The 22,581-nt window shown below is 35.3% G+C and overlaps 1 protein-coding gene across 4 annotated transcripts in view; it reads right to left on the reverse strand.

The window, feature by feature from the left end:
• CFAP54 (cilia and flagella associated protein 54) overlaps positions 1-22,581 on the reverse strand; it is a 114,520-nt gene that overhangs the window by 40,757 nt on the left and 51,182 nt on the right. For all 4 annotated transcript variants that reach the window (XM_061454558.1, XM_061454557.1, XM_061454555.1 and 1 more), the window contains 17 exons: positions 20,873-21,013; positions 19,468-19,564; positions 16,350-16,439; positions 15,131-15,257; positions 14,193-14,262; positions 12,952-13,076; positions 10,986-11,216; positions 10,452-10,585; positions 8,596-8,774; positions 7,661-7,888; positions 6,074-6,297; positions 5,843-5,978; positions 4,046-4,160; positions 2,858-3,007; positions 2,154-2,351; positions 1,084-1,171; positions 424-630 (listed from right to left, as the gene is read on the reverse strand). In XM_061454558.1, the coding sequence (XP_061310542.1) occupies positions 424-630; positions 1,084-1,171; positions 2,154-2,351; positions 2,858-3,007; positions 4,046-4,160; positions 5,843-5,978; positions 6,074-6,297; positions 7,661-7,888; positions 8,596-8,774; positions 10,452-10,585; positions 10,986-11,216; positions 12,952-13,076; positions 14,193-14,262; positions 15,131-15,257; positions 16,350-16,439; positions 19,468-19,564; positions 20,873-21,013 (2,540 nt within the window). The remainder of the gene's footprint in view (positions 1-423; positions 631-1,083; positions 1,172-2,153; positions 2,352-2,857; positions 3,008-4,045; positions 4,161-5,842; positions 5,979-6,073; positions 6,298-7,660; positions 7,889-8,595; positions 8,775-10,451; positions 10,586-10,985; positions 11,217-12,951; positions 13,077-14,192; positions 14,263-15,130; positions 15,258-16,349; positions 16,440-19,467; positions 19,565-20,872; positions 21,014-22,581) is intronic.

The raw sequence follows: 22,581 nt of genomic DNA on the forward strand, positions 1-22,581 counted from the left end.
TTCAAATTTCATTTAGTTGTAATTCACCAGAAAATGAGTACTTTAGGCAGTAAATCTGCCCTCAAGATAGATTAATATTTAATATGTGCAATGACTTGGGAGATGTGATATTTTGATTGAAAATCAATATGACTGTAAAATCCTTGCACTTCTGACTTTTTATCATTTTGTTTTATTTCAGTGATCTCTCCATATAATATACAGCTGCAATTAGGATCAAAGATGAGCATTCAAGAAAAGGGAACACGCAATGTTATCCAAAAGAGAAACTTTCTTCCTGAAAGGAAAAATTCCTCTGCTTTTGAGAAGTCTTTTTTATAGCAACTTCTTAGTGTTTTTAAATTAAGTTCAAGTTGCACAATGTCCTGGATGAGTAATTTGTTTAAAATATGAAAGAAATATATATACAGATAAAATACTTACTGAGCTATCTTAGCCACTAAAACTGCTGCATGTAAACATCCCCAAATTCCAGCCTGAGAAAGAAATTTCTGACTAATATCAGTCAATCTTCCATCTGTAAAGCAGTCTGTAGCATTTTTTGGAAAACATAACTCTTGCCAGTTGCTAAGAGCATCAGCAATGTTGAGTGTTTCATCAAGGGCTTGACACCAATATTTAAAAGCAGCTCTGTAACATATGAAAAACATTCTCATCATATTGCTGACATTTTCCAAAGTGGCAGATAAGATTTGCTTCATTTTACCTTTATTGCCTGAGATATAACTAATTCTGATTAGGTCAAAACCTGAAATATATTTTCCACAGTACAAAGAGATATCATTCCTGGTCAGCAGACTTACTGGGACTTAAACTAAAATGAAATTGTCAAGCAACAGATATTACTTCTTAAAAAAACACTGAGATGCTTAATTTTTGCTTAATTGTAATTAGGTAGATAAGAATTATAAACAATTCTAGAAAAAAACAGAGCCTCTCAATACATAGTTAATAGTGAGTTAGGTGAGAAAAGTTATATGGACTTAAGGACAGCACAAGAACTTACAAAACAGTTGAAGGGTATATGAAGGCCAATTAAAAGATAACAAAACTATGCTCTTTTTTGATTCAATAAATACGTACTTTTTGTTTCCAACATAAAAGTGAAGATTTCCAAGTTCGTGTAGAGCCTGAACCTTAAGGTCTCTTTGTTTGTTTATTTCAAGGATGCCTGTTATTTATTTTTAACCAATTAGAAAAAAAAAAATAACATCACATCATTAAATCAGTTACTAAATTTTGAACAAATGTTGCATGAGAAGCAGACATGCATTCAGATTTAATTCAGTGCATGAATATTTTTGAAAGGTTTATTATGCTTATATATTTGCCTTCAAATATACAATTTCTTATTTCTACTAACTTTAAAAGCAAGAGTAGGATGTATATACGGACCTGTTTACCTAAGCTTTTGTATTTTGGTTGGGTTTTTTTTTTTTTCAGATCCCTTAAATTTCTTCATCTCCAAGAAATAAATTGGGAAGCAGACCACTGGCCCTGCTAAACCACACTGCCTGCATACAGCATAGTAGCACTGTCTGGCTCATTCCTGGATCCCTTACATCAAATGAAACCACTTACAGCATCTATTGACCTGCTACACTTCACCTATTTTGTCATACAGCAAAAAAGGTAATAGTGTTGAGCTGTAACCATATGAGTAAAGGCATACTAGAATGTAAGATGGAAGCCAAGCAACTAGATCTCATATTCAAATGCACAGAATCTGAAAGGTCTGTTTGCTAGAGAAAAACAAACAAACAAACAGCAAAATAAAACCCACAAAAAACCAAACAAAAAACAAATCCAAAACCACAACAAAACCAAACTACAACAAAACCAAAAACCTATCATGGAATTAAAATGAAATCGGTAAACATTACAGCAGATTTTTAATTTTGGTATTAATCAGTACAACATCACTGAAGTAATGCTTTTCCGTAAAATGAGATAACTCTAGAGGTTATGAACCAGGTAGTGGCTTGTTTAGAATCTAATGCATGTTTCCTGAATCGACAGAAACAAGGCTGTGTATTTTGGAAACCAGCTTTCAGATAGTTACAGCTATGTGACAGAGGAAAATAACACTGGAATAAGATAGGCAGCATGATATTACCTCTCAGCTGTAAAAAGAAATTCAGGGAAAAAATTACCAATTGTTTGTTCATAGGAAGTGATAATTAGTGAAAGATGTGTGTGTGGTATTGGTTTACTCTCAACCCTACTGGAAAAATGAAATTTTTCTTGAGAAAGGTCACATGGTGTTGGTAGATACATCACTTCAGCTCCTGCATCAAATTCCAGCCTTTTCCTTGAAGAGATTTTACTGCTGATTGCTCTTCCAGGTTTTTCTAGAGCAGAAAAGTGATTTTTATGGTAAGTTAGGAAAAGGAACATACTATTTTCTATACCACATTACTTAAAAAAAATATGCATTTCCTGTGTATCCTGGTTTTATCTGGTTTCCTATGCTATTTTTCTCTCTGTGTGTCTCCTGATTAAACTCACTGGATGTAACTCATTGGTCAGTGCAACCAAATAAATATATGAACTCCGTTAGAAAAAATAAACTTGGTAAGATCTGCCAGTCAGTCCTCTGACAGAGGTTTGGTTCTCACAGACAAATGACATAGCTGCATGAAAAAATTTTATTATCCAGCCATTAGACACAAATCATAGGAAATCAGACTCAGAGCCTGTGTGCTTACAGAACTTCATATATAACTTTATATTGTTTTTTCCGGATTGTCAATAACAACTAAAACTTGAATTTAAAAAAATCTATTCCTTTCACTCTTTGTTATTTGAACTGCATATACACTTTATTAAGTGAGAAACACTTCAATAAATAACTTACCTTGTGTGTATGCAAGAAATAATGAAAGTAGTTTTCTGCTGTGTCTCAGTGCTCTGCTGTGATAGTTAGCTTTTTGTAGACTTTCTCTAAAACATTTCAGTGTATCGTTCACATCAAGAGGTACAGAAACTAGGGCTTTCGCTGTACTCACTAAAAGGAATTAATACAGAGAACAATTCTGCATTACATAAACATAATTTTTAAGAAATCACCCTGGAACACATATATTTGAACAATTTCAGATCTTCAAAAAACCTAAAATATATTAATATAATTGTCACCTTTGTTACCTGTTGGATTATGAATTAAAGCAAAGGTATTAACAGGTACACTTCTGAGCATTTATATGTTTTTCAGTGTTACATTTTACTTGTCATGTGATATCTATATTCCTTGAATTCCATTTGCACTGGGCATGCCTAAGCTCAGCTCTCCGCTTTGAATTCTGGTTTCTGAAGGCTGGGAAAAAGACTTTCAGTGCAACTGCTGATCCTATTCACCACAATACCATAGTTCCTATGTACCAAACCCGTGAGTTGGCATGCTCTCTCCACTGACTGCATAATATTACCTACTTTCTTACACGCAGCATTATCTACTTTTTCACAATATTCCTCAGCTGAATTTGACACAAACCCTTGTGTTCAATGCATCGATATATCTGTGATAGGAGGAACTATGCTTTATGAACTTCCATTAACTACTATAACATCTTAATTCTGACTGTAAACAACTGTTGGTAATAGAGGTGTTTTGCTACCTTACAGTTCACTTCAGTTTTTATATTGATTCTACTATAACAGTGGAGGTTCGGTTAACTTCTGGATATATTGCTGGATAGCCAACAATACCAGTGGAAAACTGAACCAAGACCACCAAGCTCCCTCAGCATACTCTAAGTCAACTGGCTTTTGGATGACAACTGCTCTTCTCTGTTTTCAGATACAGTCTGAATATAGTTGGAAAGGTCTTAACAACATTACTACCCACCCAAAATATCAGTAATAATAATTTGAAGAGAAGACTGAGTTTCTATTAAAAGAGACAGATTATAGTAGCAGTGCAAGATCTATGATAAAGAGAAAAAAAAAAGCCAAACTCAAACCAAAACAAAAATATCCAGTATGAAAAAAAAAAAGTAAGGGTTTAGAAGAAAAGAGAATTCATGATACTGAAATGTGCTCTGACCTGCATAGTCATTTTTCATCTCAGGGTAGAAAAAGCATCCAGGAAAAATCTGTTCACTAGCAGAATTGGCAACAGGCAGCAGTATTTTCTGCCCTATGTAGTTTCTGCAATTCATCTAAAAAGCAAGTTTTGTTACATGATAATTGAATAACATTCGGAAAATCAAAGTCTGGTGCTTAAAGTTAAGTATCTAAATAGCCAGTCATGAAAAAAGAGGACTAATTTACAAAGACATCAATGACCCATAACTAGTACTCTTGTCACTAAGAGGTGAAACATTCAGAACACCTAAACATTAGATATAATCCATAAATATTTAGATGTTTCTGTATTAAACTTGTATCTTATTTGGTACTTGAAAAAATCATGAGCAATTCGTTGATGTTCAGCAAATATTCTGCCTTTCTTTGTCTGGATAAATGCATGCTTGCAAGGAACCTGCCAGTGTAAGTATGCCTGAAGAGCACTCTGCCTGTGAAGTACAATGTAACGCTGCATAGGGATATATAAACAGCTTTATGCAAGTAACAGCAGCAGACTAACCCTGTCAGATAAGCAAACTTCTATAAAGGGCTAATCCAGCAGAGACATTTTATTTTGCTAATGTAGCTACATCACTTCAGAGGCAGAAGAGCCAATTCAGAGCTAGTTTTAGGCTCTCTGAATGGCACTGCATTATGGAAATTTAGCCATACCCTCCGAATTTCTAACTTGACGTCTTTTTTGAACAATCCTTATTACTATTAACAAATGGTAGTCTTTATAAATTGTCTTTCAAAACCTTGAATACTCTTCCACCACATTGCTCAGATTACAGTGGTGTGTGGCAGTTTGTCACACTGCCCTCTTTTTTTAGACAGTGACTATGTTCTGAATGGCACGGCCTGAAAGAAGTCATCAGGAAACAGCCTTAAAGAGAGACAAGACAGAGCCCATCAGCTGCCCTTCGCAAGCCAGGACCGCTTTCTGAGTTCCTGGGCAGCAGTGGGCTGTCCCTAAGTAAGGCAGTGGCTGCTGAACCCCATGTTCCTGTTCAGAACAAACCTGTTTGGAATTTCAAATCCACTTTCTCCCCCTTCTCCTTCAAGTCCTGTGTTTATATTAGTAATAGAAACATATTAAAAATCTCAACCATGCAACTGACTTCAGCAAAACCTTTTAGAAATAAACCTTAGGATAAAAAAATTATATATAAAAAAACCAAACACAAAAACCACCCACAAACCAAAAATCCTAATATTTAATCGCTAATTCCATTTAAAAATTCTAAATGGCAATGTCACTAAATACATAGAGCCATAGTTTTTAATGAGAGGAACTTGCTGAGCAGCTTCAGGGTTTTCTGCTGGTGATCATGTTTTTCACATTTTTTATTGGTATTGTCAGTATTCGGGTTGATTAACTTTGGTCTCTAAGAGCAATGTTCCAATGCAGACACAAGCAATCTCTTTGTATTTCATTTTAATTACTCACAAAGATTTCTCAATATCCAAATAAAAGTTTTCAGGTTAAGAGTGGTGTTAAGAACAAACATAAAATTAGATTTAGGCTCATAATACGAAACAGGTACATTATGTATGAAGAAATGTTCCCTGGGTCACCAAGTCTAGACCTTTGCTGCTGCTGGAATCATGTCATATAAGCCTTTTCATGCACTTCAATCAATTATGTCCATTAATTTATTATAATTTACTATTTGCGAACATTATGAAAACCATGTTAATCTAATCAGTGAAAGTACTTCTCCACATTTATTTTATATTGAGTCAGCACCCAAAAAATAAATCTGTGGTTCACCTTATCTGCATTATTAGAGAGATATTTTATGAAATTGGGTTCATGGCTGTTCAAGCCACTGAACTGCTGTATCCTTTCCAGCAGCTGCCTCTGAGCATACACCAGCAGTGGACTCACTTGTTCTGTGTATCTCTCACTGAAAAAAAAAAGTATAGTAATTAAGCAAAGAAATGGTTATATTTAACTATATAGTGTTTCTTCTTAGGTTTTATTAGAGTTGGTGTGACTTACTGTGTAAGTACATTGAATTGTACAGCTATGTGTACCAGTGCTTCCCACTTCTTCATTTTATATAATAATTCTATTGTTTTAAGAATCAGATTACATATCCATTTCAAGTCAACCACATTCACATCATCCAGGGGAGACTGTGGATGGAGATCAGAACCGCCATTTTCATCCATAATACCTCCTAAACAACTGGGAATGCAGAAGTCTCCTTCAGGATCCACAATCTACAGGAAAGAAATATTATTCTACGTGTTATTTTCAAATTTGTTTTTAAGACAAATTGTAGAATCGTATAATAGTTAGGGTTGAAAAGGACCTTAAGACAATCTAGTTCTAATCCCCCTGCCATGGGCAGGGACACTTTCCACTAGACCAGGTTGCTCAAAGCCCCATCCAACCTGGCCTTGAACACTGCCAGGGATGGAGTATTCACCATGTCCTTGGGTAACCTATTCCAGTGCCTCACCACAGTAAAGAACTTCTTCCTTACATCTAACCTGAACTTTCCCTGTTTAAGTTTAAACCCATTAACCTCTTTTATATGGGTCTGAATCATGGGTTATCTACCATTATCACCTGCGACTCCTCGAATGCTTTCATCAGTGCTGCCTCGGTACAATTCTAAACATTCATTGGACTGACTATGCATCAAATATTACTGGGCTTAAACAGGCAGGGGTCACCAGTATCGAAGCTATATTGCTGAAATTGCAGCTGCGCTGGGCAGGGCACGTCTCTAGGATGAAGGATCACTGCCTCCCTAAGATTGTGTTTTATGGTGAACTTGCCACTGGTTGCTGCAAGAGAAGTGCCCCAAAGAAGAGATATAAGGACTCCATGAAACAATACCTTAGCCTTGGCCATATTGACTACCAACAGTGGTCCACCTTGGCCTCCAATTGGGAGACATGGAGACACACCATACATAATGCCGTTGTCTCCTTTGAGAACACATGCGGAACTAGTCTCAAGGAGAAAAGACAACGTAGAAAGAATCACGCCCCGCCTATGCCACCCAAGAGACCTTCTGTTTGGCTTTTTGCAGCTGGATTTGCCTATCCCACATTGGCCTTTTTAGTCATCAGTGTGCTTGTAGTAAGTGTGGGTAAAGCCCTTCCCAAATCTTCGTCCACGAAGTCAAGCCATGACAGTGACAATCCCTGATGAAGACTCCCTCTCTGGCATCCCTGTAGGCCCCCTTCAGATACTGGAAGGCTGCTATGAGGTCTCCACTCAGCTTCTCTTCTCCAGGCTGAACAGCCCCAACTTCCTCAGCCTGTCTTCATATAGGAGATGCTCCAGCCCCCTGGTCATCCTTGTGGCCCTCCTCTGGAATTGTTCCAACAACTCCGTGTCCTTCTCATGTTCAGGACACCAGAATTGCACGCAGTACTCCAAGTGGGGTCTCACAACAGCAGAGTAAAAGGGCAGAATCAAATTATAAAGATTAGAAAATACTATAATCCTCTAAAAACTTGTTACAGAGAATAACTTGGAGATACCAGAATATAATGCAAGAGAAAGAAGTGTCTCCACTGAAGATGTGACAATAAAGAGTATACTTGTCTCAATAAAAATATTTTTTACCTTAAGAGACGTGCTTGCTTGTAGTTCAGTTATCATATCAATGATCATGTCTGATGCCAAATAAAAAGGGAACCAGATGGTGTTCCTAAGGAAATCTCTGGTAATGGGAAATGTATCCATTTGGGAATGTAAAGGGTTAGCAATGAACTGTAATTCTTGAGTATAGTTCCAAAGTTCACGACAAGCATTTTGAAGCAATGTCCAGTGGCCACCACGGTGAGCAAGAACCTGTGTGTAGCATTCAAAATATACTTTGGAAATACAGAAATGTAAATCTTCATTCTTTTATTGAGAAGTTTAGGAATAAATAATCTTTCAAAATTACAGTCTATGGATCTTTCTTAATAACAGATCATTCAATATTTCAGTTTATATAAAGCATTATAGAACCTTAATTTGAAATTTTTCATAGTAGCATTAATTTATAACTGAATCTAATTGTTGCTTTTGGTATGAGAATGAAAAATTAGAATTAATTCACACCACATATGCATTTGTTTTTACTCAGTTTTAGAAAAGTATGTGGCAAGAGTAGTCAGTATTTCCTTTCAATCCCTGTATATGCTACTGAGGCATTCACTGTAAAGGGACCTGTAAAAAGACCTGTAAAGGGAAGGGTAAGTCTGCAAGTACTTTCAAAAAGATTTAATAAACACGCGAAAGAAAGTTAAAAAGAGTAAATAAATAAAAAAACCCACAACATTTATATGAATTATTATATGTTGGATAGAAATACACATGATGACAGGGGATATGCCTGACTTTTCACACATTGTACTCGGATGTTTTGCAGAAGATGAGAAATCCTTGCTTTTTCCCACTGAAGCTTTTTTTAAGCTTCTGAAGTGTGGGGGGGTTTTAGCATAGAAAATAGTAAGTATTGTAATGCAATGCTTATTACTAAGTAAAATGTTTAATAAGAAAGCACATCTTACCACTGCTTTTTTTAAATGCAAAAAGATTTTTGCAAAATGCTCCAATAAAATGGTATTTGTCAGGAACTGGTTGCATTCTCTGGGGGAACAAGAGACAGATGTTTCTGTATCTGTGGTTTGAGTTTGAGGAGTATTTGTTCCACTTATTTTAATGCTGGGCTTAAAAGATTTATCTCTACCTGAAAGCAAAAAGTTTAATGGTTAAAACCAAGTTAAAGTTCTCAAAAAAAGAAAATATTATCAGCCAGCTAGGATGTTTCTATGGTGGCTAAATACTTACATGTTAGGAAATGCCAATGTTAAGGTTATCATATTTATAAGGTTATGATATTTAAAATATAAGATGCTTTTACTTAAGCAGTGAGAGAAGCAGAGATAAAAAATACTTTGAGCAAAATAATAATGTGTACCAAATAATTTTCAGCCTCAAAGGAAAACGCAACCCTCATGGAAGTTAAGTTTTAGGAAGAAATCACCATGTGGCAAGCTGCCAAGAATCTTTCTGAAACAGAGACCTCTTAAAAGGAGAAGTAAGAAAGAAAGGAAGATTTCTATCAAATTCTGTGGTCTGTGTAGAATTGCTTCATAATTTCATTCAAACCAAATATCTTCCAAGAGGAAACACAAAAGTTCGTGGTAATGGCATACAGTAATATCTTTACAAAGAAGCTAATTACAAACTAAAGTATTTGACTCGATGGCAAACTAAACTCTTCATGAAATTAATTCATTCAGAATTGCTGCAAAAGCCAGGTGGTAGTGCACAGGGTTTTAAGTAGTTTTCAGCAGCTTTCTGTGACTCTTCTCAGTGACTTGCAACCATAAAGATAAAAGAGTATAACTAGAAGCCAGCTGTTGCAAAGAGAGCAAGTAAATGCAACTGCTAGTTTTTGTCATGCCTCCTTGGAAACTGCAAAGAGGAGGATTGATTCCTACCTAAGGAAATCCTACAAGGAACGATAGGAGAATTTTGCTCTCTACAACTATGGCAAGAATGAATTCCCTGAGGTGCTATTAAAAGGACGAGGGCCTGAGATTTCTTCTTGAATTTATGGTGGCTAGGCAGACTACCTGCATCACCAACATCTAAGGTAATGAAAGTCTTACATTTCACAGTTCCCACAAACAGGAGCCTGTTGCCTCCTGTTGAAACCTCAAAGGATGTTACTGAAAATAGCTGGGATAATAGAACAGACAAATGTGAAAGACAGAAAACTGAAGTACAAGTGGTAGAAGACAAAAAGTTGATCCTGAGGTAGCCTCCACCACAGGAGAACATTAAGGAGCAAGCAGTAGAGAAGAAAACCTAAACTATTCTACTTAAAATTTGAGAGATAATAAATAAACATCAGCCTATAATTTTAAGAAAGCCTGAATGACCCAAGAAATTATTGACCTGTTAGAAAATCTAAAGGAAGCTATAGACCAATTAACAGCCATAGAAACTTATAAAAATTATCACTGCATTTAGAATAACCTGGAATATTATCAATTTAATAGGTCTAGGTAGCATGGCTTCTGCAAACCAAAAGCTAATATCATTAATTTATTAGAAGTTATAAACTCATTACTAAAGTATAGGATAAAGAATAAATACTAGATTAAAAGCAAATAATACAATAAACAATGCTCAGAGTTATTATAAATGACCCATTAGTGACTATGACTTGGTTTATGTTAGGTATGCCAAAAAGATAAAATAGAAGGGGCACTTCCGAAATTCAGAAACATCTTCTCTTTAAATTGGTATGAGTATTTTTCCAAAGTTGATGTGGAGAATTAATGATAGGGGCTAAGACAGAAAATAAGAGAAAGTTGAAACTAATTCCAGTTATGCACCCATTAAAAGTTCTTACCAATTTGTTCTTTGGTCATTCCTGACTCTATAATTACAGAAGGAGTTGGTGTTATGCTGTTCTCTACAGCTTCTCCCACCACTATCGTGCCACAATTATTTAATGAGAATATTTCAGGATCCAAAATACTGTAACTGCAGAATGGGAGAAATATAAGAAAGTACAATAAAAACCCCAGATATAATATCAAAATTAATTTCAGTATGCATACAATAAATTCAGTTTCTCAAACGTGAGTTTTGATTATGTTTTAGCAGCTTTAGGAGTGACAAATAATGAACGGTGGTCAAAAGTTACAAGTAACCAAAAAATAGCACCGTATATTATATTTCAGAACTTTCAGGCGACCAATCAAGTGAGCAATCAAAGATGTGTGTGTCACTGGCCAAAATTTGTTACATATTAAATCAGTTTGCATTGGAAAGATGAACTGTTCATATGATAAACTGACTGTAATTCATATCTGTTTGCATTAATTACAATAACACAATAAACTATATTAATAGCAATCAATGATAATGCAGCAATATATACCTGTCCAGATGCTGTGAACCAAAAATTCCAATGTTGCATTGCTCTTCCAGATTTTTTTTAAATAAACTGTAGTGTGCAACTGCCAGATAGATATTCATCTGAGACCTCCAGGGCATCTCTTCAAGACACATGTGACGAAACTTCTTTTTTTCTAAGTAATTACTCACAATTGGTTTCAGCAGTACCACTAAGGTGTGACGAGCTGCTTTTTGCAACTCTTTCTTGCATTTCCTAAACCAAAGTATATGAAGTAACAAAATATGAACCTGTGTTTTCTTGAAGCTCTAGAAAAGAAAATTATGGTAAACATACACAGAAGTATCCCACTGCATCTCCACAGACTTGCATTCACTCAGAAGAATAAGACATATTTCTAGTAAAAGTATATTTTCTGCAGTCAAGAAAAGAAATTGTGCTTTCCCTATTGTAAGCGCATTTATAACACACTAAATCCTATCTTAAATTTTACCAACTTCAATGAGATGTTTGACTTAGTACTTAGAAAAAGTTCAGGTCTGTGTTTGAAGTTATTTGTACCTGAATCATCCACACAGATTATTATAACAAATACAATGTGTTTCAGTCTATTCAGGAGATGGCCATTCTACTATTACACTATAAATTTGGATCATTATTTTTATTGCTGTGTTTTGGCAACTAATCACCCTCAATGTGAAGAAAACATTTTATTTCAGACTTGGATGCCTGGCTTTAATTTGCAGACAGATTATTTTATGTTTCATTGCTAGATCAAGCAATTCTGTATTACTTGGCACACATACCATGCTAAAGTCAAATCAGATCTCATTTTTAGTTTTTTATGAACTGTAAGCTGATACCTTAAACAATCTAAATTATTTTTTGTTGCCTGTTTTCCACCTTTAAAATGTGGGCAGAAAGTATACCATATATTATACAGCAATGTTATTATGTAGGATATGAAAGAGTAGCTGAAAAGACAAAAAGCCCAGGATAAATTAAACATCCCATTTCACTGGAAGCCATGAAAGTGATGTTAAGGTGTTTTTTTCTGTCGACAAGGAAAAATTGACTGTTTAGGTAAATCTTTAGTATTCAGTACAGTTTGAATATTCTGGGGTGCTCCAGAATATCTCACAGAATGGATATGATCCCTCAGTGTTATGGTTTAGTGGTGGTCTTGGCAGTTCTGGGGTAATGGTTGGACTTGATGATCTTAAAGGTCCTTTCCAACCCCGTTGATTCTATGATTCTACATTTAGAAAATAGTATATGGAAGACTTTTTTGAGGTTCCTTATACAAACACTTCCAGAACCAGCTATGCGATTGCATGTATTCAGGTATTTCTAGTTTTCCACTTGTTAAACGCTGGAAACATAAGTAACCAAAGCACCAGGTAATGAATATGATAAATTCATTTAGGTCAGAAGGTACCATTATTAGCGAGTTAACCAAATATATATAATTATCCGCCAAAAGAAGACATGAATTTTCATTTGTTTCTATCAAGAAACAGTTTTCTGAAGTTACAGAACAGATAAACCAAAAAGACTAGCAAAAGCACGGCAAAAATCACTCTGAAATTACCTGAGCATCAGGAAGAAATAAACATTCTTTGTAAACTATCTAACAGAGAAGACCCCCTAACACAGTTTGAAAAGCATTGCAGTACACAGATTGACACAGCTTTTCCACCATGATGAATCAACATGCTCAAACTAACACAACTGAAATAAAGTCTTTGATTATGAAGAGAAAAACTTCAAAATCTTCAACAGTTATTCTCTTAATTAGAAATAAGACTGATTTTGTTCTCTTGAGTGGAAGCCAATTTTATACCAAATTAAAACAGAAAAGTAAATGGACTGTGCACAAATTCATCCCTTTGATAGAAAAAAGTTTCATAATAGACACTTGATTGTAAACTAAATCGCGGCCAAAGTATTTTGGTTCTGTATATAAACCTGACAACATATGCTCATTTACCTTTGTGCTTCTGGAGATTTCTCTATGCTTGGATGTTTCATGAAATACTGTCTAAGGGTCTCTCCTTTTTGAGTAGGACTCAAAGGTTTTTTTCCTGGTTTCTTCAAAGTTGATTCTCCTGGTTTCTTTGAGATATTTGCCAAAATAAGACAGCAAAAGAAATATTTAACATTCCAGTAAACTTTACAATTTTTCTGGGGGATGTCAAATGCCTGATACTAAGAAGACAACCAGGTCCCCAGGTTCTTTCTTTCATACGCCAGTGTTTTTCATCTCAAAAATGGTAGTTCTTTTTCTATTATTATAAATAGTAAAACTTTGCAATACAAAAAATGAGACAGAAAACATTTTCCCTAATCTATTTCAGATGCTAGCAGTATTACAGCATTACTAGAGGGTTATAAGTGAGAAAGCTCTTCCTCCAAAACAATACAAATCCATTAAGATTATTCTTTCCAATAAAAGCAAAAGATATTAAAATAGTTCTGAACATAACCCTTTATTGTGCAATTAGAATATCTGCACAAAGAGTTAATCATGAACAACTACTCATAAGAAAGTGTAAGGACAACATATTGTATAAACTGAACTGGCCTCCTTTTCTTAATGTGACAGTACCCAAGGCATTTCTTATTAATACATTGAGTTTTTAATGGCAGCTGAGGAAAGGCAAGTTTTCATTGATTTTTGGAATGCATTACTCTGACACATCTCAAATTCCTCATAGTTGTCTTTAAAATAAATCGCACGCCAAATTTTCTTCCTGGTTTTAGGAGTGCAGAGGTGAGCTGAGGATTACAGTTTGTATCCCAACTTAATAATAATTATGCATGTGGGACTTTTTACAAAGTAGGGATAGTACAATGGCACTAAACTGAACAAGGGGAGATTTAGATTAGGTATTAGGAAAAAAATTCTTCCCTGTGAGTGAGACACTGGCACAGGTTGGCCACAGAAGTTGTGGCTGCCCCATCCCTGGAAGCATTCAAAGCCAGGTTGGACAGGGCTTGGAGCTACCTGGTCTAGTGGAAGGTGTCCCTGACTGTGGCAGGGGGGCTGGAACTAGATGACCTTTAAGGTCCCTTCCAACCCAAAGCATTCATGATTCTATGACTCTTTGTCTCTTGCTGAGATTTTTATGAGACAGTGTTTAAAAATTTATTTTAATGCTTATGGTATTGTTGTTCAGTAAAGACGTGACTCCTTGAAAATAAAGCTCACTTTCTGAAACACTAACTCACTTCAGTGTCTTTCGGAGAACCTTTTCCTTGTGTTGAAACTCCATTGACACAGAGAAGTTGGTCGTTCCTCCTGACAAACAAATAATATCTTGATCATCATCACCATCATGATAAACTCCTTTCATAGTTAACAGGTTATCTTTGGGAATAGGTAGGGCATATGCAATCTCTATTTCATTGGGAGTTTTAAATTCAGCAGGTTTTCTTTCCTATTACACCTTCAGAAAATAGGAAGTGCTCATTTTCAATGTGTATTTCAGAAGTCTGAATTTACAGGTAACAACTATCTCACCTTCCCATCTCCTAGTAAAACATAACAGTTTTCTTCATTACACAAAATCTACTCTGGAATTCTTCAAAGAACTTCTTCATGTCCAATTTTTTTGGTCTCCTGTAACAGCAGTTCTGGTTACCTATGTCTCCTTTTCATTATTTGCCTTTCAAAGTTTAGAAATACTGGCGTGTAGTTTTTACAGTTATAGTTAAATTTCTTTGGGATCCTTTTAGGTAAGTGTCTACAATTTGGTTCCACTTATCTTTTCAGTATAGAAGGTTTTTTTAGACACTGCAGTAGGCCCTGATCAGTTTGCTTTTGATTTAACCAGGCATACTAACTTAACCTTCTGCCTCATAATAATATTGCAAATGGACATATTACTAACTGGTGTCTCTGAAAAGGAAAATCCTGGAAATCACTGGTGGTAGAAAAGACTTTCAAGCAAACACAGCCATGGGCGAAGTCTCCATGTACGATGAGGTCACAGTACAGTATTTTCTGCCGGTATATAATCCTTGCTGCTCATGGAACTTCTGAAGACTAAGAGCCATGGAAATAGCTCCAGATGGGTCTTCTACCAGGTATAGTTTACAGTTTCTGCTATAACTGTGACACTGGTGAACCTAAGTAACAGTTTTCACTAGTACTATAAGAGATCTACCTTTTCAAGTACACTTCCACATCTTCTGCCCATTCCAGAACACACTGAAACTTCTCTTCGTTCAGGATTTTATGCAAAACTTGAACAAAGAACTCAAGAAAACGTGAACTGTTTCTGAATTTTATCACTGCAATAAAGTAACAAATAATTAACACAGGTTTTGTACTTACGCTGTTGAGGTTTCTGAATTCAGCTATAATTACAGTTTCAAAGCACACATTTATATCACATTGCACGCTGATGAAGAGGCATACTGATACTAAAATCAGGTCATGATACACAGTAGTAGTTGTTAAATACTTACTGTGAGTGGGCAACCAGAATCAAAAGTTTATTCTATTTACACTCTTATAATGAAAAAATTCTAGGAACTGAGAAACCAGGTTGGGAACTACTTTTGTACCATGCAGTATGTAGTGCAAAAATACAACAATACCTAATTGTACATATGCCTGAAACCCTGAAGAAAAAAATAAAGCAAGTATAACAAAGTAACTGCATCCTATTCACTTAGGTTGCCCTTCTCAGTGACAGTCACATTAATATTCGAGCATCACATAGATCTCATTGCAGCAGCGGAGCTGCTAGATTTCAGGCAGCTTTGTCATTGTTTGGAAACTGCTTTTACTGTTTGGCTGTCTTCAAATTTTTTACCATCAAGAAATAACAAGTATTTATGCTATCTGAAAACTACACTAATATTACAGGCTAGGCTGTAAAATACCACTGTGATTTTGAGCACTGGTATTAAACATAAGACAGTAGCAAAGTCCACATACCAGAATTTTAAATCCTATTTCAAAAATATAAGTGTACTCGGATTTTTGTGAATTCCTCTTGCAGTAACATAATTTCTTGTGGCATTTCAATTTAAAAAAAAATTCCACAAAACAGAATCTTTGAAATTTGCTACTTCTTTTAAAATGAGCTCATTCTTAAGGTTATTAGAAAATTAAAGTTGTTCTAATTATTTAATATATTAATATTTTATATAAGTAACATCAGCATCTAAAATAATTTGTTGCAAGTATTTCAAACACTTCTAAATGTGCCTACATAAGAATTTTTTAAGCTTTGTTTTACTTGATTTTGTATATTTGAGAACAAAATCAAAAGAGAGTTTCAAAGAGCTTATTCCAAGCAAGAATTAGATAGCTTTACTGGCAAGTTTCTGAAGTAAAGAAGCCTTTACAAATAAAGCATACACCAATTATCCTACCTTCTTGATAAGCCCTTGTTGATGTCCAACATGAAATTACAGGGTGGAGTAACAGAGGATCTTCCTTTCCTGTAAGCTGCAATCCATGAGCTATATCAATAACCAAATTAAATCCATTATGACAAGCAGTGAAAATGTGCAATGAAAGCTCTACCTGGAATAGCAAATGAAGGCTCTGAAAATCCTTCTTTAGCACACTTTGCTTTTAAATATCTCACTGTCATCCAGAGAGAAATTCAAATGCTTTTAATTTTAACATAAGGAGCCATGTCACTTAAATAATGAAGAGCTTATGGATGTGACTGATGAACTAGGTACTAGACTAATGATCAGGGGTCTAACAAAAGTCTAACAAAGGATGTGCAGTGAGGACATGTCCAAAATGTATTTAAAGCTACACAGCATGAACTGAACATGATGCTATGAGTGGCTAGTGCTTACATACATGCTTGGCATACAGATAGCATGAGTAGGCAAAGGAATATTTTTTTTCTTCACCTAAATATTTATATAAATGTATGTATACAAATGTAATTCTATTCTATAAATAATATAGTAGATATAGATGCAAATAATATATACAACATATAGACACAAATAATATATATATTATATAGGAGAACAATAACTTGGATTCCAGCTTCAAAGAGTTAAACACAGCAGTGTTACCAGCTGATAAGCACCAGAATGATGTTACATGTCCTAGCTGATATTTTGCCTTAATAAAGAAACATGACCTAAAAATTGTCCTAGGCAAGTTCTGTGGGTGGTAAAGATCAATGCAGCTAGTCCCTGGAAAAAGCAAGGTTAAAAATGCACTCTGAAACAACCAGTTGTGATAGTGGATCAATAACTACACTCTTCAGTGGCAGCAGTCAGTTGAAGTCTGTTGAATGCAAATGATGTACAGTTAAGCATGACAGTCAGCAGGACAAGGAGATATCTCTTAAAATCTTTGTTTTAGGACAAGTCACACCTTTTGTTAGTACTCTGTCCTATTTGACAAGTTCAAAAATATATTGCCTCAAATGAGTGTTTTCACAAACAATAATACCTTGCAAATTTTTTTACATGGGAAAACATTTGACATTTCAGAATTTAAATTGCACTGTGTATAAAATAGTTTGGGGTTTTTTTCAGTTTCTCATGAAAGAGGCAGATGCAGCTCTTTTCCATTTTTCTTGTAGACAATCACCAATGGAATGCTAAATGTTGATCCACTTTTAAGGATTTCCTATAACAATTTTTTTCCACAATATTTTTAACATCATGCCCTGCACATTGTCCGAAATCACTTATACATATTTGTAAGGGCTGCTGTAAGCTTTGTAATTTTGTTTTGCACAGCCTCAGCAAAAGACTCTTCTCCAATTTGTATCCCAAAACTTATTGACAAATATGCTATTTCAGAACAGAGCAGACTTCAACTGTCAAGTATTTGCCACTTAACTGAAAATGTGTTCTTCTCTAACTGATCAAGCCATTAATTTCAGTTTCTGTTAAGTAAGAATGGAACGTCATTTTATTAAGTTATCAATATAATTTTCAACTAACAGAATTCATTCATTCTGAAACTTATACTACAGGAATGACAGCATCAATGTCAGCAGCAAAAAATGATCAATGCGCAGATGAATGGAATTTTTGTGTCACTCTTAAACCTCCTTATTCCAGGATTTTTTCTTCTTTCTCTTCTAAGACAAATGCATTACAGAGATGATGGACAATAAGTAGAACATGAGTCAATAGCATCTCCTTGTAGCAAAGACCAGCTGGATCAAAAACAGCATAGCCAGCCAGTCAGAGGAAATTACTATTCCGCTCTATTCAGCACTGGTGAGACCACACCTAGATTACTCTGTCTGGTTTTGAGCACTGTCGTAGAAGACACTGACATACTGGAGTAAGTCCAGTGAAGGATCACCAAGATGCTACAGAACTAGAGCCTATGACAAAGCAAGAAGTGGCTGAGAGAACTGGATTTATTTAGTGTAGAGAAGGCTTACAGGAGTCTATGCCTGCCTAATAGGAGGAATATAGAACATGGAAACAGACTGTCCTCATGGATAGCAGAAGAGGCAATAGACACAAGCTGGAAATTAGGAAATTTGAAATAGATATAAAGAAAAACTTTTTAACCATAAGGGTGGTCAACTAAGGCAGAAGTTGCCTGTAAAAATCACAAAACCTTTCTCCAGAGAGATTCAAAACTTGACTGAACAAGTCCCAGATCAACCTGATCTTATTGTACCTGTTTTGATCTGGGGGTTGGAATAAATACATTCCAGAAATGCCTTCCAAACCAAATTATTCTGTGATTCTATCCAGGCACCAAGCAGTACAAAATATCACGTAAATATAATGGAAAAAAGATCAGCAGTGGCTTTATGGTCTAAGTTCTAATCAAATATCCCTTACAAGTCATGCTTTTTAAGTTATCTAACCTTGGCAGAACTTTAGCCTGAAAATACTTGTGCTTAATCCAGACTCTAAGATATTTTAACTTTTATATATTCATATATTTATATATATTTATTAAGATAATTATTAAGATAATTTATTAAGTAATCAATGTGATTTTCAATTAACAGAATTCAAGAGAATTACAAGATAGTTAAATGCTAGTATGCATCAATACATATACATTCCTTCATAAAAAGGAAAAATTCTGTTAACTTTCCTCAGTAAGCCTTTTCTCCACTAAAATTTCCTGCAGTGGTCATTACTGCTACCACTGATAGGGACAGTAAGACATGCTATAAATGGGCAATGGTCTTTTCCACTACTTCTTCTGATTTAGGAAGATAAAACAAGCACAAATAACACGGAACCCAATTTACACAGATTCAGAAAATGTACATACTTGAAGAAGAGAACAAAAATGACCATTCCTTTCTAAGAATGACTGTTTCGGAAGAAATTATGAAAAACAGTAATAAAAAGTCATTACACACATTGCTACCACACATATATATGACTGAAATTATTATTTTGGTTGCTTTAGCATGGAAGGTATACGAAATAAAAGTACTTCTTAAGTAAATAACTTTTACAAATAAACCATAGAAAAGTCCATAGGAAAAAAAAAAGGTAAGAAGTGTTTTAATAGTACACCCACCTGGTTTTGTCAGTTTGAGGAGATGTGATTCAAGAGCATTTAGATTTTCTGTTGCTTTTTTCATTGCAGCTAAATGGGATGTCTTTGCAGAAGTGGTCTGAAATAACCAATACTTAGTTATGAAAACTTAGCTTTTACCTAACTAAAACCAGTGGTTCAACAGTGGAGTTTAGTCTAGATCCCAAGTCTTCTAAATCTGTATCTGATAAATTCATCAGCATTGTTTTATTTTCTTTTAAAGTGAAATAAAACAGACGTTCATGAATTTTTTGGTACATCTTCAAAAAACTGGCCATGCTTCATTCTTGATTATCTCTAAGGGAGTAAGTGAAGTTGCTCTGCCGCCAAACAGATTTTTAGGGAAGTCCCACATGCTACGATAACATACTTGAACAGATTGTTTGACAAAATATGTTGGTTTCCAGAAAAAAAATAATTTTATGTGGATTATTTACTGCCTACAGAAATTAAAATCTTCCTTTGGAAAGAAAGTTCTTTTTTTTTTTTTTTTCACTTCAGTGAGAATGTAATTTCTCAGTCAGCCCTACTTGGCTCAAGATATTAAATTGTTCCTGTGATCTTAGATTCCTTGCAATTTTTTGATATGAACTTTTGAGTAGCTAACAAACTCAGCAATAAACAGGGAAGAAAATTTTATTCTGGATCCTACAAATTTTCTTACAGAAACTCTTCCATGTAAGCTAATTGACTTTTTGTCCCTCTCTTTAATACATCTCAGTTTCATGCTCACATTGCTTCCTTTCTTCATCTCCCACTATTGCTACTTTCCTCTCTTTTTCAAATCTCCTCTCCAGTAAAACATCTTCTAAAATTATTTAAAGAAAAATCAGACAGAAAAGCATGGAGAATCAACACTTTACTCTGATTTCAAGTTGCAGGAAATCCTCACAACCTCCTGCATCTCTGTAATTTAAGTATTAAGGTCTTAGAGGTTGAAAGTACTTCCTACACTGGGAAATATTATTCAGTCTACACAATTGTTAATTTACTCTCTTATTAGGACTCAGTTTCAAGCAGCTGCTATACAAACTGAGAGGTTAAGTTTCTTCATTATTTGGGATATTTTTGCTCTTCTTTAGTTACACAATTTCTTATTTTTTTTTTTTTATCTAATAAAGCATTCCTAGAAACTATATGTGAAAATCCGTTAGGGATGCTTGTCTAGATATATGCAGGACCCTCATGGCTGTGCAATATTTGCTAACCACTCTCCAACACAATGAGACCCTGTTCCCACTGCAATCTGCAACTGGAACTCTAATTCTACAAGGAAACTCTTATACCATACAATCACTTCTAAAATAAAAACTTTAAAAATGTACTCTTCAAAAAAACCCGAATACAATATTTGGCTAAAAGAAAGAGTAAAAATCAGAGCAATTACTTTAAATTCTTTGTCGTAGTGTGATCCTTCAGTTTTCATAGCTCCTGACAGGCAGAGTGAGGTTGGTGAGCAATTCAGTAACTTTTTCCCGTAGTTAACAATAATTACTGCTAGTTCATATTCTTTCCATGAACGCAGTACCTATTAAAGAATCATCCATTATATGTTGTTGTTTTACATAACATGTAATGTTTCATTATTGTCTACTTATAATTGTCAAAATGCATGAATATTATGAATAGAAATTAATTACTCAATATTTAAGTTTCTTTTCATAAAAAAAAAACAGCACTATAGGCCTTGTAAAATAATTGGAATTGCAGAAATTTCATCTATGTTTCTACTTCTGCTTAACCTATCCTTCAGAGAATAGAAAGATTTAAACAGAAGTATCTATTGCTGTGATTGACATTCTTCCTGTTCTCAGGCAGTACTGCTATCAAAGAATATAAAGGGCAACTAAATGATCCTCATTTACTTCTCTGGTATCAAGTGCACATTTGAAAATCCCAACTGTATTAGTGAAAGAAGTGGTGAAATTTATTTTTTAAATTCTGATATTTATAAATGAACAGCATAAGGAATGTTTTTATATGGCTTTATCTTCTTTAGATAGAGCTCTAAAGGCCAAAGTGCTTCTACTATGTGCAAGATAACTTAATGTTAGGTTATTTGCCTCTGGGATACAAAATAAGTATATAGATTATTTCAGGATAAATGTAGCACATGGCATGACTGTAATTCAGCGGAAAACCATACACCATGGATTAATCAGAAGCATTTGCAATGCACTTATTCTGGTTGCTGTTCTGTATGCTATCCTATTGAAATGCTATCTCCAAGGTAAAAAAAATCATCAGTACCAGCAGACAGCCATTTCACTGGGGAATCCAGCAACAAATGAACACTAGATCAAGGTTTAAAGATTTTTAATAGGCTTTATCGGCCTTGATAGCCTTCACTTGCGCCCTCCCGCCACAGGCCAGGAGCTCCCTTTCAGCCTAACATCCCTGCCAGGTCCTGTGTGACAGGAATGCTGGTCTCCAGCATGCTCCAAGCAACACCTGGGCCTGGCAGTGCATTCACTGGTCTGGACATCTGACCCATGGACTGACTCCTAAGCTTGACCTCAGACTGCTCCCATCACTATGGAAATAGACCGCTGGGCTGTGTCTGACCCTAGCTACCCTCACTAGACCTGATCCTGACCTGTGTATTGACTTCCCAGCTTCAGCTCGGACCAGCCTCATCACAACGAACTCACCCAATGATTTACACCCCCAGTTGAACCTGACTGCCAGATGCTGCTCTGCCAGCCACAGCATTGCCCTTGGCTCCCAGCTTCCCAGCCCTCACCATGCCCTGACACTGCCCTCACAGCCATGAAATAACTGATTGATACAAAGAAAATGACATCACTGGAGCTTAAAATACTCATCTCTATGAAAAGAATGAAAACTGGGTCTTCTTGCAGTGCACTTTTAAGGATATTTGGTACTGATTTGGTCTTGTGAGGTGAGCACAGAGATCCAGCTGCTATAAAAACCAGGGTGAGGGATCACCAGCACAGGGGGATCCCTCAAAGCATTAGGCACAGCTCAGCTTCAGTATGAGCTCATAGCCAAGGTGTACTCAAACCTGGAGAAAAGCATCCTACATTTATCATGGCAGGTACATTTATCATCTAGCATGTCTCCATACCTGAGATA

This window comes from Pezoporus flaviventris, unplaced genomic scaffold (genome assembly GCF_033815535.1).
Source record: "Pezoporus flaviventris isolate CSIRO_AGI_PZ_B2104156 unplaced genomic scaffold, CSIRO_AGI_Pfla_v1 ptg000016l, whole genome shotgun sequence".
In the NCBI taxonomy this organism is placed as follows: domain Eukaryota; kingdom Metazoa; phylum Chordata; class Aves; order Psittaciformes; family Psittacidae; genus Pezoporus; species Pezoporus flaviventris.